At 39.9% G+C, this 16,123-nt stretch overlaps 1 protein-coding gene across 5 annotated transcripts in view; it reads left to right on the forward strand.

Annotated features, from left to right (window-relative positions):
• POGZ (pogo transposable element derived with ZNF domain) overlaps window positions 1–16,123 on the forward strand; it is a 49,213-nt gene that overhangs the window by 25,835 nt on the left and 7,255 nt on the right. For 3 of the 5 annotated variants that reach the window (XM_025858375.2, XM_073888484.1, XM_025858373.2), the window contains 7 exons: window positions 4,664–4,839; window positions 5,766–5,874; window positions 7,095–7,385; window positions 7,466–7,684; window positions 9,783–9,892; window positions 10,961–11,298; window positions 11,658–11,812. In XM_025858375.2, the coding sequence (XP_025714160.1) occupies window positions 4,664–4,839; window positions 5,766–5,874; window positions 7,095–7,385; window positions 7,466–7,684; window positions 9,783–9,892; window positions 10,961–11,298; window positions 11,658–11,812 (1,398 nt within the window). The remainder of the gene's footprint in view (window positions 1–4,663; window positions 4,840–5,765; window positions 5,875–7,094; window positions 7,386–7,465; window positions 7,685–9,782; window positions 9,893–10,960; window positions 11,299–11,657; window positions 11,813–16,123) is intronic. The other 2 variants (XM_025858376.2, XM_025858374.2) reach the window with 1 other exon arrangement.

Raw genomic sequence — 16,123 nt, forward strand, 5'->3', positions numbered from 1 at the left:
GAGCAGGGAGCCCGATGCGGGACTCGATCCAGGGACTCCAGGATCATGACCTGAGCCGAAGGCAGTCGCTTAACCAACTGAGCCACCCAGGCACCCAATAAATACATTTTTAAAAAAGATTTTATTTATTTATTTGACAGAGAGCACGAGCACAAGCAGGGGGAGGGGCAGAGGGAGAGGAAGAAGCAGACTCCACTGAGCAGGGAGCCCAACACTGGGCTTGATCCCAGAACTCGAGATCATGACCTGAGCCAAAGGCAGACACTTAACCGACTGAGCCACCCAGGAACCCCTAAATAAATAAATCTTTTCAAAAAATAATAACAGGGGCGCCTGGGTGGCTCAGTCATTAAGCGTCTGCCTTCGGCTCAGGTCGTGATCCCAGGGTCCTGGGATCGAGCCCCGCATTGGGCTCCCTGCTCTGCCGGGAGCCTGCTTCTCCCTCTCCCACTCCCCCTGCTTGTGTTCCCTCTCTCGCTGTCTCTCTCTGTCAAATAAATATATAAAATCTTTAAAAAAAAATTAAATAATAACAAAAAGACAATCCAATTTCTTAAGTGGGCAAAGGATCTGAGTAGGCATTTCTCCAAAGAGAATATATAAATGGCCGGTAAGCACATGAAAAGATGTTCAACATTATTAGTCATTAAAGGAAAAACATCATAACCACAATGAGATACCGCTTCACACCCCCTAGGATCCTGTAGTCAAAAAGATGGACAAATAACACGTGTTGATGAGAATGTGGAGAAATTGGGACTCTCGTATATGCTGGTGAGAATGTAAAAATGGTGTAGCCACTTTGGAAAATAGTTTCGCAGTTTCTCAAAAAGTTAAACATAGTTATATGATTCAGCAGTTCTCCTAGCTATATACCCAGAACACGCAAACAGTTCACACAAAACGTCCTGCCCAAATGTGCATAGCAGCATTATTCATTATAGCCCCCAAGTAGAAATAACCTAAGCTGTTGAATGGATAAACAAAAGGTGATCTATCTGCACAAAGGAATATTATTAGGCCATTAAAAGGAATGAAATTCTATAATTTGAATAACCTCGAAAACGTAGTGCTAAATGAAAGTCAGATGCAAAAGTCAATATTTTGTATGACTATTTATTTATTTATTTATTTGACAGAGACATAGCGAGAGAGGGAACACAAACGGGGAGTGGGAGAGGGAGAAGCAGGTTTCCCGCCGAGCAGGGAACCTGATCTGGGGCTCAATCCCAGGATCCTGGGACCATGACCTGAGCCAAAGGCAGATGGTTAATGACTGAGCCACCCAGGCACCACATGTATGACTCCATTTATATGAAATGTCCAAAATAGGCAATTCTCTAGTGACAAAATAGATTTGTGGTTACCAGGGCTGGGGGAGAAAAGAACAGGGAATAACTGCTAATGGGTATAAGATTTCTTCTTGGGATGATGAACATGTTCTGGAATTAAATAGAAGTGATAGTTGCACAAACCTTGTAAATATACTAAAAAGCTGTGAATTGTATACTTTATCTGAGTAATGTCTATGGTATGTGAATGATATCTCAGTAAAGCTCTCTCTCTTTTTTTTTTTATAAGATTTTATTTATTTGACAGAGAGAGAACAAGCAGGGGGAGTGGCCAGCAGAGGGAGAGGGAGAAACAGTCTTCTGCCGAGCAGGGAGCCTGATTTGGGGCTCGATCCCAGGACCCTGGGATCATGACCTGAGCTGAAGGCAGACGCTTAACCAGCTGAGCCCCCCAGGCACCCCAGCTCTTTTTTTTTTTTTTCCAAGAAGGTTTCAGGAGTAAAAATTTGGAACGTTTTTACAATTCTTCTTGTTGTTCTTCAGAATCTTATCATTCAGCATTTAGAAATTACTTATATAGTTCTGACTGATCATACATTTGCTTTGGAAAAAAATACTATGTAGTAAAATAAACCACTGCTTAATTCTGAGCTGTGAATGATCTGAATTTAATGTTATAGGTTTCTTACTCTATAAATAGTTTTTCAACTCGTGTTTAGCTCATTTTGACTCCATTTAGCCCTCTGTCTATGGGTTTTAAGGCTGTGTAAGTAAACATAAAAGAATAAAGGAATACATCAAGACCTTCAGATTTGTAAAGCAGAACATATTGTGAGAGAAGCTGCTGAATCTTTTCTCCTTATTTAATCAGTTTATGGCTGTGGTACCTAGTTTGAGAGCAAACTTTGAGGAAGGGTATTAGTTGGTTAATTCTTTTTTTTTTTTTAAGATTTTATTTATTTATTTGACAGAGAGAGACACAGCGAGAGAGGGAACACAAGCGGGGGAGTGGGAGAGGGAGAAGCAAGACTCGCCGCTGAGCAGGGAGCCCAATGAGGGCTTGATCCCAGGACCCTGGGATCATGACCTGAGCCGAAGGCGGACGCTTAACAACTGAGCCACCCAGGTGCCCCAGTTGGTTTAATTGTTTTATAGGCTTTTTAAGCCTAAGGATTCTTTTTTTTTAAAGATTTTATTTATCCATTTCAGAGAGAGAGCATGAGAGGGAGGAGGGTCAGAGGGAGAAGCAGACTCCCGGCTGAGCAGGGAGCCCGATGTAGGACTCGATCCCAGGACCCCGGGATCATGACCCAAGCCCTAGGCAGACGCTTAACCGACTGAGCCACCCAGGCACCCAAGCCTAAGGATTCTGATTGCCTCTTTCATTCCCTGGAAGTAGAACTTTGTAAAACCCATGAATTGTCAGAATTTCTCTAAGGAAAGATTTAGTAAGAATGTAGAAATCAGGGGCACCTGGGTGGCTTAGTTTGGTGGGTGTCTGTCTTCGGTTCAGGTCATAATCCCGGGGTCCTGGAATCAAGCCCCGTGTTGGGCTACCTGCTCGGTGGGGTGTCTCCTTCTCCCTCTCCCTCTGCTGCTCCCCCTGCTTGTGCTACTTCTGCTCTCTCTCTCAAGTAAATGGATGAAATCTTAAAAAAAAAAAGTAGAAATCATTTAAAATAATTCATTAGAATTATTAGAATTCATTGGAGTTACTAGATTCATAGAATGTGGATGGGAAGTACAAAAAAAACAAAATTGGCCATAGTTAATAATCGTTGTAGCTGATGGGTACATGGGGGTTCATTATGGTATGCTGTTTTTATATGTATTTGAACTTCTCCATAATAAAACATTTAAATTAAAATAGTAAATTGCCAGTATAATTAGCAGAGATAGAACTTGTAATTTTTTATCTGTGTCAACCTCATAATCACTAGTCAGCTGGCCTAGTAACTATGAGGTCTCGTCCACTGATAGGCACTCATTTTCTGGAAAAAATTGGGACAAACCATTGTTGGCCCGTTAATAGCCACCTATATACCCACTCCAGTGGTCTAGCTTTGTAGCTAACTGCAGTGACTCCATCTGTCAAAGTAGGACATACAGTTAATAGGAACCCATCCCATTCTGTTAGTTGAGGTAAAAGGTTGAGGCAATATCTTACTTGAATCTCTGATTTAGGTATATTGATGCTCAAATTTTCTGTCTGGTTTTGGAGTATTCGCTATAAATAGGAAACTTAGGGGGCGCCTGGGTGGCTCAGTCATTAGGCGTCTGCCTTCGGCTCAGGTCATGATCCCGATCCCAGGGTCCTGGGATCAAGCCCCACATTGGGCTCCCTGCTCCGCGGGAAGCCTGCTTCTCCCTCTCCGGCTCCCCGCTGCTTGGGTTCCATCTCTCGCTGTCTCTCTGTGTCAAAATAAATAAATAAAATCTTGAAAATAAATAAATATGAAAGTTAGTATTAATGACTTTTTTGCCAAATGTAGTAAACAGACTTTAAAACATTTATAAAATTATTTTCCTCACAAATGAGAAGAACCTAAAGTGGTTCAATAATTATGGTATAGTTATTAATAATTATAAAATAATAAATATAAAATATATTTTATATATACTTTTATAATTATAAAAGGTTCCATAATAGTCCATTTATTAATATTTATTTATGAATGAACCATTATCTTCTGAAGTCATACCATTTTTACTGGATATTGGTTAGTTTTTGATCAAGTCTTTTCTTATCAGTTCTGATGTCAAAAAGAGCAAGAAAAGTTAGCCTTTCAATCTCTGTGTTCCCATACCTGTAAAAGAGTGGTTGTTTAGAGAATCTGTTGGATTTCTGAGCTTTGACTCACTAGGAAGAGGTGCCATTCTTTAGATTCTGTGTGCTTAATGAATTAATGTTTGTTGATGAATGTGCCGCTTTTAAAAAGATTAAAAGTGAATTAGCTAACAACAAATTATATTTGGACAGAATAAGTTTTACCTAGTGAAAATATGAAAAAAGAAATTATGTTACTTTGTTTGCTAATTTGGTGTGGAGAGATTATGTTAAATCATATATTAATATTGTCAGAGTTAAAATGATAGCCATGTAGAAGTTTTACTACATTAAGACATCCCTGGTTAAGATGTATATGGGGGAGATGTTAGTGAACCTTCCCTATCTACAGTTTTTCTGTTAGTTGCAGATTTGGGTAAAGCTTAAATTTTTGGTGAGTTTGGTGACATTAAACCTAAGGTGAGTGTGACAATCTTGGATATTTTGATATCTGGGATACCATTTCTTATCTGAGACTATAATGTTTCTTATAAAATGTGGGTTTGTTTTTCTTACATTTTTTTTTCTTCCTTTTACTCTTCAGCTGGCAATTCTTTGGTCCAACAAGGTGGACAGCCACTCATCCTAACCCAGAATCCAACCCCAGGTCTGGGCACAATGGTTACTCAACCAGTGTTGAGGCCTGTCCAGGTCATGCAGAATGCCAATCATGTGACTAGTTCTCCTGTGGCCTCACAACCAATATTCATCACTACACAGGTGAGTAGGACTCTGAATTCTGGGGTTGGATAGGGAAGGAGAGAAAGACTGTGAACCTTTGGAGGCTCTAATTTAGAACTCTAAGTCCTGTCTTTCTCATCTGCGGTTTTTTAATTCAATACTGATTTTTATAGAAAGCCAAACATAACACATCTGGGTAATTTCCTCTTCCTATCCCTTAGAGGGCTGTTAAGTGATTTGATTAAGATCTGGGCAGAAATTAGTGGGAAAGCTTAGTTTAGGAAACCTTCACACTTGGCCCTTAACACTTCCTGCCCTTTGCTTGGGCTTTTTTTTCTTAAAATGGGGTGAGTTGGTTGACTCTTGAAATCTGTGTGTGAAATTCGTAAAGTGCAGGGAGAACTTTGGAAGAGAAGGAGGAAGATGACTTATTTGACATATAATGTGACTCAAAGTTGAAAGCCTAATGCTGAATGTGGAACATAAAGACAAGTGCTTCTCTGCCTGTGGCTTCCTGAGTTATAAATTCTTCTCTTAAAAATTTGTCAGAGATTTATGGCATTTCAAGTGGACTTTGGGAACAATTTCTTAACAGTCGTTTTGTGTTGAATCACTCCAGTGAATACCCTTAGTGTCTTTTTTTTTTTTTTTACCTTCTTCTATGCCTTTATCTGTTTAGGGGCCAGTTTGTGAATGAGGTATTTTTTAAGCTGAGGTTCTTTTAAGACAGGAAGGTAGGTTTTCATTTTTGCTCATATGTACTAAAGTTTCTTCAGTTTCGATATTTTGTCACTCAAAAGTTTGCCAAATTCATAGATTTCTACATCTCAGTCATTTAAAAGCTCTACCTCTAGAAAAAGAACCACTAGGTAAGAGTGTGGGAATCTTTTAGGATGTAGTCTTATTGTAATCTCTGCTAGTGTTAGCTGATCTCCATGTTAAAGATCATTTTGCTTTTAATGCAGGGATTTCCTGTAAGAAATGTCCGGCCTGTACAAAATGCAATGAATCAGGTTGGGATTGTGCTGAACGTACAGCAAGGCCAAACGGTTAGACCAATAACACTAGTCCCAGGTAAGGAAAAATGTCTACCCATTCGAAATAAACTGGCAATCCAGAAGATTTGTTTTTCTTGTCTCAAAATATTCTTGGTCATTTAAAAAGTGTGTTTAAGGAAAATCTAAAAATATAAAGATTATATTGATTTAAGCCCAATTTTTTAAAAACTTTCTAACCTTTGGCCAGGGTGGTGGTTTTTATTTATTTTTCTTTTCAACTTTTTACCACCCTTCAAACAGGGTTTTATATAGTCATTTTTCTGTTTCTGGTGTTTTAGTGTTTGTTATCCTGAAGGAATATTATTAATGCAAACTCCCAAATTCCATATTTCTTACATGTCTACTCACTTACATGGTGGGATTATAAACTTTATTTTGCTTTAATTTTATAGCATAGATCTTGGATATAAATTAAATGACCTACCCTTTGGTGATAAATTTGCCAATGACTAGTTAGTATTTTTTTTTTAAGAAACTAAATTGAAAATAATTTTTTAAAATCTCGTAATTTTCCCCACAGTTCTTTACTTAGTGTCTGTAAGTTTACTACAGTTCAGGCCAAAAAATAGCCTAATTTAGTTGTTGTATGGGTGCCTCCATGAGCTTGTCTTCCTAAGTTTTTGTTGTTGTTCTCAGAGCCCACACAGTGCTTTTGGCCTTAAGTCTCATGAATTTGACTTACCTAGTTCTGGTATTTCTTACATATTTGTCAGTGGAATTGTTTACAGCTGAACCAGGAGATTCACCTCTGGGATCCTAGTAGAATGGCATAGTCCGTCTTCTGTTTGAGTTCATATCAAAGAATGGAAGACTCCTTTAGTATCCTGAGAAAGAAAGATTGCTTTCTTAGGACTACAGCTGCCCTTTGGCCTGTACATACGCACACTGCCTCCTACTCTGTACTCATCCTCGCTCTTCCAGTACTGAGGAGAAGCTACTCCTGATTATGTTCTTGGGATTAAAAAGGCAGTGTGGTAAGGTGTTTTGGGAGGAGTTGATAGGAATCTTCTTTCTTCAATTTAATAGGACTGATTCCTTAGGATCTATTATCACCTTGGCTATGTATTGTCTTAGACATTAGAGTCTCTGCTACTCTTGTTAGCCTCTGATGGCCACCAAAAAATTTGGGGAAATAATCTTTTCTTATTCCAGTATTTTCAGTAAAGACAGGTGGAATGTATTAGAGGTGAGCTCATTGACCAAGCTTTGGTACTTTTCTTTGTCTCTCTTTTGAAGCCCCAGGTACCCAGTTTGTTAAGCCGACAGTCGGAGTCCCACAAGTGTTCTCTCAGATGACCCCAGTGAGGCCAGGCTCCACAATGCCTGTGCGGCCCACCACCAACACCTTCACCACTGTCATCCCAGCTACTCTGACCATTCGAAGCACCGTCCCGCAGTCCCAGTCCCAGCAGACCAAGTCCACACCCAGCACCTCCACCACTCCCACTGCCACACAGCCGACCTCACTGGGGCAGCTAGCTGCTCAGCCTCCAGGCCAATCCAGCCAGACCCCCAATCCCAAGCTAGGTGAGCCCTGGGAAGTGGAGATGGCAGTGCTGGGTGGGGCAGTGGGTGGAGAACAGATGATTATCACTTGGCCAACATAGCTCCCTCCTTCCCCTCTCCACCTGCAGTGAGCATTGCCAGCTTTGTCACTGTGAAGCGACCTGGGGTTACAGGTGAAAATAGCAATGAAGTAGCCAAACTGGTGAATACCCTTAACACCATCCCTTCCCTGGGCCAGAGTCCTGGGCCAGTGGTGGTATCCAACAACAGTTCTGCCCATGGCTCCCAGAGAACCAGCGGACCTGAGTCTTCAATGAAAGGTACAGTAACCTGAAAGACAAGAGTATCCAGTCATTCAGAAACATTAATAAAGTACTTGTTATGTTAGAACTCTATGCTTTGAAATAGAGACATAGAATATAGTTGCCACAGTCTGTTGTTACATGAAACTTTAGTGTAGGAAAGGGGATAGCCAAGCGTAACTACATCAGCTATAAGGAGATAATTCTGTGTTTCTTGTGCTGTGGAGATGAGTGAAATGGACCAGTTGGGTGGGATAATAATAATAAAATAAAAAGCTTCACAGAGGAGGTGGATTTCTGCACAAGGTTTTAAAGTTGGGAGGGATTTGGTAGAGAGGTTTTCAGGTGTGGACAGGATATGAGCATAAGGGTTTTTTCAGTGGAGCAGAGGCCAGCAAACTTTTTCTCTAAAGGACCAGATAGTATTTGAGGCTTTATGCACTAAATATGGTCTCTGCCACAGCTACTCGGCTCTGCCATTGTAGTGCAAAAGCAGCCACAGACAGTATACAAACAAATGAGCATGATCTTGCTCCACTAAAACTGTTTGTGGACTCTGAATTATATGTAATTTTCATGTGTCAGAATATCTTCTTTTGCTTTCATTTCAACCATTTAAAAAATGTAAAAATACTTAACAAATGGTATTGGAAACATCAGACATCCACATCCAATGAAGTTGGACCCAAACACCATATATAAAAATTAACTCTGCGAACCAAAGACCTAAACATAAAAGCTAAAACTATAAGAGAAGATAACATAGGGGGAAAGCTTCATGACATTGGATTTGGCAATGCTTTCTTAAATATGACACCAAAAGCATGGACAACAAAAGAAAAATATAGTAGTAGATATAAGAATAATAGATAAATGAGATTACATCAAATTTTAAACTTTTAGGGTATCAAAGGGGACACTGTGAACAGAGTGAAAAAGCAACCCAGTGAATGGGAAAAAATATTTGCAAATCATATATCTGATAAAGGGTTAACATCTAGAATATATAAAGCACAACTCAACAACAAGAAAACAACCCAGTTAAAAACTGGGGAAAGGAGTTCAACAGACCTTTCTCCAAACAAGATATACAAGTGGCTGTTAAGCACATGAAAAAATGCTCACCATCACTAATGATTAGAGAAATGCAAATCAGAACCATGTTGAGATACCACTTCACACCCATCAGGATGGCTCTTATCCAAAAAACAAAATAACAAGTGTTGGTGAGGATGTGTAGGTATTGGACTGTGCATTGCTGGTGGAAGTGTAAATTGGTATGATGGTCTCTCAAAAAATGAAATATAAAATTACCATCTGATTCAGCGATTCTCCTTCTGGGGTATGACCCAAAAGAATCGAAAGTAGGTACTCAAGCAGATATTTGTACACCCATGTTCATAGTAGCATTATTCACCATAGCCAAAAGGTGGGGGCAGTGCAAATGAGCACCAACCAATGAATAAATAAACAAAATATGATATATACATATAGTAGCTTATTGTTGAAGGAAGGAAATTCTGACACATGCTGTAATATTCATGAACTCTGAGGGACATTCTGCTAAGTACTGAACTAAGTCACAAGAGGGTAAATACTGTGTGATTACATTTAATATGAGGTACCTAGAGGAGTCAAATTCACAGAGACAGAAATTAGATCGGGGGTTGCCAGAGACTTAAGAGAAGAGAGGAATGGGGAATTGTTAAATGGGTACAGAGTTTCAGATTTACAAGATGAAAAAAGTTATGGATATTGCCTGTACAACAGTGCAAATGTACTTAACTGTACACTTCAAAATGGTTAAGAGGTAAACTTTATGTGTTAACTGAATTAAAGAAAAAGTTGTATTACGACAAAAAAGTAAAATCCGTTCGTAGCTCATGGGCCAAACAGAAGTTAGCATCTGGCTGGATTTTGTCTAGGAGCTGTACTGTGCTGACCCCTGGCCTAGAGTTAAAAGAATGGTAAAGAAATGGTCCTCATAGTGATCACTCATGCTTGCGTATCAACTTTAATATGCCCTTTAGGGAGTGTTTAACCTTTCTTCAAAGGGCCAGTAATCTGTTTCCAGTATCATCTCGTTAATCTTATCAATGCTTCTCACTTCTTCCAGTGACCTCTTCTTCTATCCCAGTGTTCGACCTCCAGGATGGTGGACGGAAAATATGTCCACGGTGTAATGCTCAATTCCGTGTTACTGAAGCTTTGAGAGGTCACATGTGTGTAAGTGATACCAGTTGTGATGGGGATCCAGCTTCAGTGGCTACCACTGCATACCTCCTCTAGGATTAGGAGCTTGTGAATCAGGGACTCTGAAATGACTTAGAAGTTTCTTAAAGGGTTGTGCTCCCTTTTGGCCTGTTTTAGAAGAGTTTCAAACTTTGGAATATAGAAGGATACATTATACATTTAAAGACTCTCAGGTAGATTGGAATATATGCGACCTTAATTCCTTGGCTGTGGTTGGTTTTGAAACTGCACAGGAGGACAGGTTTGTTAGATAATCAACTCAAACTAAGTTGGCCTTGGTTTATTTTCTTTTTCCTTTTTTTTAAGATGTATTTATTTATTTATTTGACAGAGCCAGAGAGCACAAGTGGGGGGAATGGCAGAGGGAGGAGAAGCAGGCTCCTCAGTGAGCAGGGATCCCTACATGGGTCTCGATCCGAGGACCCTAGGATCGTGACCTGAGCGAACGGCAGACACTTAACTGACTGAGCCACCCAGGCACCCCTATTTTTTTAAGATTTTATTTATTTGAGGGAGCGAGAGAGAGCATGAGCAGGAAGAGGGACAAGCAGACTCCCTGCTGAGTGGGGAGCCCAATGCAGGGCTCGATCCTAGGACCCTGAGATCATGACCTGAGCTGAAGTCCTATGCTTAATCCAACTGAGCCACCTAGATACCCCTCGGTTTATTTTCTATTTATTGTGTCCTTGGATGAACCAGGAGTCATTAACCAGTTCCCATTTCTAGCCTTTTCATTTTTTGGTATTAGTCCAGACACAAAGGTTGGAATTTCTTCCTGCCACGGAGTTCAGAGGCAAGTATGCTAGTAAGTGGTTGAAGGATCTAAGGCAGGAGGGAGGAATACAAGGTACAGGGTTTGGAGAGGCATATGGCTATAAATAAATATCCATTAGAAAGAGCCGTAATCCTAGAAACATTATAGAAAATTGAAGGGTGAAACCTGGATGAGAATACCTAGAACCATTCCCAAGAGATGTTCATGAGGTTGGGGAGTTGGCACATCCCAGCCCCCAGGATAACCACAGTGATCTTCCTTTATAGTACTGTTGCCCAGAAATGGTGGAATACCAGAAGAAAGGAAAGTCTCTGGATTCAGAACCCAGTGTCCCATCAGCTGCAAAGCCCCCATCCCCTGAGAAAACAGCTCCTGTTGCTTCCACACCCTCTTCTACACCTATTCCTGCTCTGTCACCACCTACCAAAGTACCAGAGCCAAATGAGAATGTGGGTGATGCTGTCCAGACCAAACTCATCATGCTAGTAGATGACTTCTACTATGGACGGGATGGTGGCAAAGTGGCCCAACTCACAAACTTCCCTAAGGTTGCCACATCTTTCCGATGCCCACATTGTACCAAAAGGCTAAAAAACAACATTCGGTAAGTGTTAAAGATCCTCAGAGGTTACCCTGGACAAGAGAAGACTGAAATTTTCTTATATGTTTTAGTCTTTTCTCTTTGGGCAGTAGTCCTCTTTTCCAGTCTGGCTAAGGATTATCATTAAATTAATAAGTGGTACTATAGAAGGAGGAGGTATTGTGGTAATAATAAGAGAAAACTTTGGGTGGAGTAAGGGAAACCAGTACATCTTTCCACAGAACTCTTAGTTTCAAGAACCCTTTTCTGGGCTCAGAAAGGGACTGTCCCAAACAAGGGAAGGGGGGCGCACATAATGTGTGTTCTGGGATTCCAAGGCTGCTGATTTTTTTGTTTTCTGTACTTCTTGTGCTGTGCTACAGATTCATGAACCATATGAAACACCACGTAGAACTCGATCAGCAGAACGGTGAGGTAGATGGTCATACTATCTGCCAGCACTGTTACCGCCAGTTTTCCACGCCCTTCCAGCTCCAGTGCCACTTGGAAAATGTTCATAGTCCTTATGAATCAACTAGTAAGTTTGGAAACTCTTAAACTCTAAGGGTATACTTTGCTCTTCATTCGTTGAATGGCACTGGGAGGAGCCCATCATTTCTATATGAGTATCAGTGTAGAGGAAGCTCTTTGCACATTTCTAATCGATTCCTTACTTCACTCACCCTTTATTCTTACAACTTAGACTTCTCTTCAAGCCTGAATTGAATTCAGTGCTAGGATTGTTAGGGGCTTTGATTCAGGACCACTGTAGTGTGTTGTAATGTATATAATATAATGTAATGGATACCTTACCAAGATCATCTATATTTGGACCTCCACTTTAGTTAGTGCCCTGATAGGTTTTACATAAGACAAAAGATAACATTATAAACACTATAAAGTACCATTAAGACAGTGCTTTCAATGAAATGTAAGATAAGGTGTGTGTCGCCTCCACTGTACATCTAACAGATGAGAAAATGCAGAATGAACACAGGCTCACAAAAATTAAGTCGTTTACTTCAGAGCATACATCTCTGATAAGGTGCCATTGTGAGGATTTGAGCCCAGTCTTCCTAGAATATCTCCTGTGTCCTTCAGGGGATTTCTGGTTTTGTTGTAGAGACAAAAATTACATAAATAAAGGAAATGAGAACAAGACAGTGTATTTATTATAAACCTGTGCATTGTATATTACCAGCGATAGGTGAAATAGTTTAGTGAAAAATAGTTGAGGATAGATTTCGCAGAAGGTCATACTTAAACTTTTAGGGTCTTTAAATACAAAAGAATTTAGACGGATGAGTAATTATTTATTTGACAGACAGCAAGAGAGGGAACACAAGAGGAGTGGGAGAGGGAGAAGCAGGCTTCCCGCTGAGCAGGGAGCCTGATGTGGGGCTCGATCCCAGGACCCCAGGATCATGACCTGAGTCAAAGACAGATGCTTAGCAACTGAACCACCCAGGCACCTCTGTTGTTTGTTTTTAAGTAAGCTCTACAGCAACATGGGGCTTGAACTCACAATCCTGAGATCAAGAGTCACATGCTTTACTGACTTGAGCCAGCCAGGCACCTCTGAAATTAATTTTAATAGTATATTTTATATAAGTTAGTATATCCAAAATATCATTTTAGCATGTAATCAGGATTTAAAAATTAATGAGACGGTAAACTTTGGACTAATAATTTGGGAATAGAATAGATACTGGAAGCAACCACCGTGCAGTTAGTGGCGGAGTAGCCAACCTGGTCTTGGTTAGAGCCCCAAAGTCTTCACTGTCAGTGACAGAAAATCTGAATAACTCATCTACACCTCCTACTGAATATACCTCATTTTTATACAGAATCTGGTGGGTGGGCTTTTGTTAATTCCATTTATGTAAGGACTGTACATAGGAAAGGTAAGTTTTTCCTTATGGGGAAAAAAGATTCCCAGATAGAACCTCATCAGTCCTTTTCGCTTCTCACTCTTGTTATGTCTGACTTTTAATTTTTGAGTATCCTGTGACTTAAACTTTACATTGATCAAAAACCTCAGAAATTGTTGACCCAAAGAAGTAAATACCTTTTCTATACCTTAGTATGTATCAGTTTTATTCTTGGATTCTTGTGTAAGTCCTCTTTCCCACACGCCATGGCTGATCCTGCCTAAAAGTAGCTTATTTTTTAATGTTAATACTTTGGGACCCATTGTTTTTGTCTTAATTTTGAAAAAAAAGTTTCCTTTTATTTTCTGAAGGTTTTTTTTTTTTTTTAAGATTTTATTTATTTATTTGACAGAGAGACAGAGACACAGCGAGAGAGAGAACACAAGCAGAGGGAGTGGGAGAGGGAGAAGCAGGCTACCTGCTGAGCAGGGAGCCCGATGTGGGGCTCGATCCCAGGACCCCAGGATCATGACCTGAGCTGAAGGCAGACGCTTAATGAGCCACCCAGGCGCCCCTATTTTCTGAAGTGTTTTTAAATGAAATTACAGACATAATGTTTTTAAATAAATTACAGACATAATGACATTTCATCCTCAAATACTTAAGTATGTGTCTCTAAAAAATAAAGACCGTATTCTATATACAACCATAGTACCTTTGTCAAGATCTGACAGAAGCAATCGTAAATCCTTAATATCATCTAGTACCTAGTCCATTTTCAAATTTCCTGAATTGTCCCCAAAACAGCAATGGATCATTACACTTAATTATAGTAATAGTATAATCTTAATAGCATTATGTTTTTCTTCACACTTGTTTAAGGGCAGTAGACTGAAGAAGAGGTAGAGTTGAGGGAAGGATGCTTCAGGCTTAAAACCATGGTCAGATGTCAGGGGAGGATCCTGTGTGGAAAACGACTCAACCAAGGGGGAACTAATTGCTTGATAAAGTCTTGGAATATATGGAATGATGAGGTTGGCTGAACCTTAGAAAGGTATAAGATATCTATCCTTTCTTTCTTTTTTTTTTTAGATTTATTTATTTTAGAGAGCATGCGAGCAGGGGGAGGGCCAGAGGGAGAGGGAGACAAGCAGACTCCCCACTGAGCAGGGTGCCTGACATGGGGCTCGATTGCAGGACCTGAGCCGAAATCAAGAGTTGGACACTTAACCGACTGAGCCAGTTAGGCACCCTTATCCTTTCTTTCATAATTTGGAGAACAGGAAGCAAAAGCTGTAGTAGTTCACTCCTGTTTTCTCAAAGTAAGAGACAAGTGTTAGGTATCAAGGACATGAGGGTAATGGTGCTGGGAGGGACCGTGTTAGGATGGCCACTTTGCAAAATCAGTTATTCTGTCTCTGGAATCTTTCCATACCAGCTCCAGTGTGGAACTAGAGCAGATGTGGATGGTTACTAGAGATGTCTTAAATCCACTGATGCCTTAGGTTTCTATCTCACTGGTTTTCTTGGTATGAGATAATATATATAAATCTTAGTATGGTGTTTATGTGTTAGAAATTGCTTTAATTAATGTTATTATTATTGATGTTGTATAACAGCTGTACCAAGAGAGCTGATACATAGGTTGTAGGAAGAGCTTCCAGGTTGAATGAGATTGCCCAGGGAGAACACAGAATAAGAAAGGTTAGGACAGAAAGTTGGAAAGCACCAATATTTAAAGGTGTTCTAGGCAAAAAAAAAGAAAAGCAATTAATGACAAACAAATTGAATTAAGAGGCAAAGGGCAAAAGGAGAAAATATTGTCATTTTTATTTTTTTTTAAAGATTTTATTTATTTATTAGAGAGAGAGAGCGTGCACACAAGTAGGCAGAGCGGCAGGCAGAGGGAGAGGGAGAAGCAGGCTTCCTGCTGAGCAGGGAGCCCAATGTGGGGCTTGATCCAGGACCCCGGGATCATGACCTGAGCCGAAGGCAGACGCTTAACTGACTGAGCCACCCAGGCGCCCCCAAAATATTGTCATTTTTAGTTGACACTTAAGTTACTATTTCCCAAACATGGCATGCACTTCCATATCTCCCTGCCTTTGTTCCTGTTCTTCTCTTGGTCCCTGCGTCTGGCAAAACCCCACCTATTCTTTCAACGTTCAGCTTATATATCTTACAGCTTATCTTCATTCTTTTAGGTAGAATTTTTTATTTGTGTCTTTGTAGCACCTAATGAATCTCTAGGCAGTGCTTCTAAATGGGTTGCCATACCCCTTTAAGATAAACACAAAACTTGGGAACCCTCTTCCCAGAAAATAAACATTTTACTCTTTCGCAAATAATTTCAGGGGATACCTAGGTTCCCTGAGGCATCGTCCATGGACCCCAGATTAAGATTCCCTGGTTTTTTGTTTGTTTACTTTAAAGAATTATTTCAGCTTCACTCTTTTGGGGGAGCAGGGATTGGACATTTTCCAGTAAATGCTTAAAGCTTCAAATTCACAATTTCTTCATTTGCAAAAACTTGAAAATAATTCCAGTGACCATAAGAAAAATAGTTATTTTGTCTATTTAATTCAAAATGTGTAGCAATTCAAATTATTATTAATTCAGAATTGTAGCCTTATAAGCTTGTTGACAAAATGACCAATTTCAAAAGTTTAATCATCTCAACAACTCATAACAAGGCAAGAAGTTCTGTTCCTGATTGTCAGTCTTTTGAGGACAAATTCTTGTACTCATTTAGTAGATGTTTGGTAAATGTTTGGAATTATTCATAGGAGACGATCATTGTCTATCTTTGAGCAGAGGGATGAAATAGTGTAGTAATTTAAAATAATTCACTTGGCAGTGGTATGTAAAGCATAGACACTGTATTTATTGGAGAGATACGAGGTACGAGGTATTGGAAGCCATCTGATTAGTAGTAGGCAATCATGTGGGCTTCTACCAAGTTTTTGTCTGTGAGAATG

This window comes from Callorhinus ursinus, unplaced genomic scaffold (assembly GCF_003265705.2).
Source record: "Callorhinus ursinus isolate GAN/ISIS: 27379988/994484 unplaced genomic scaffold, GSC_fseal_2.0 scaffold90, whole genome shotgun sequence".
Lineage (NCBI taxonomy): Eukaryota > Metazoa > Chordata > Mammalia > Carnivora > Otariidae > Callorhinus > Callorhinus ursinus.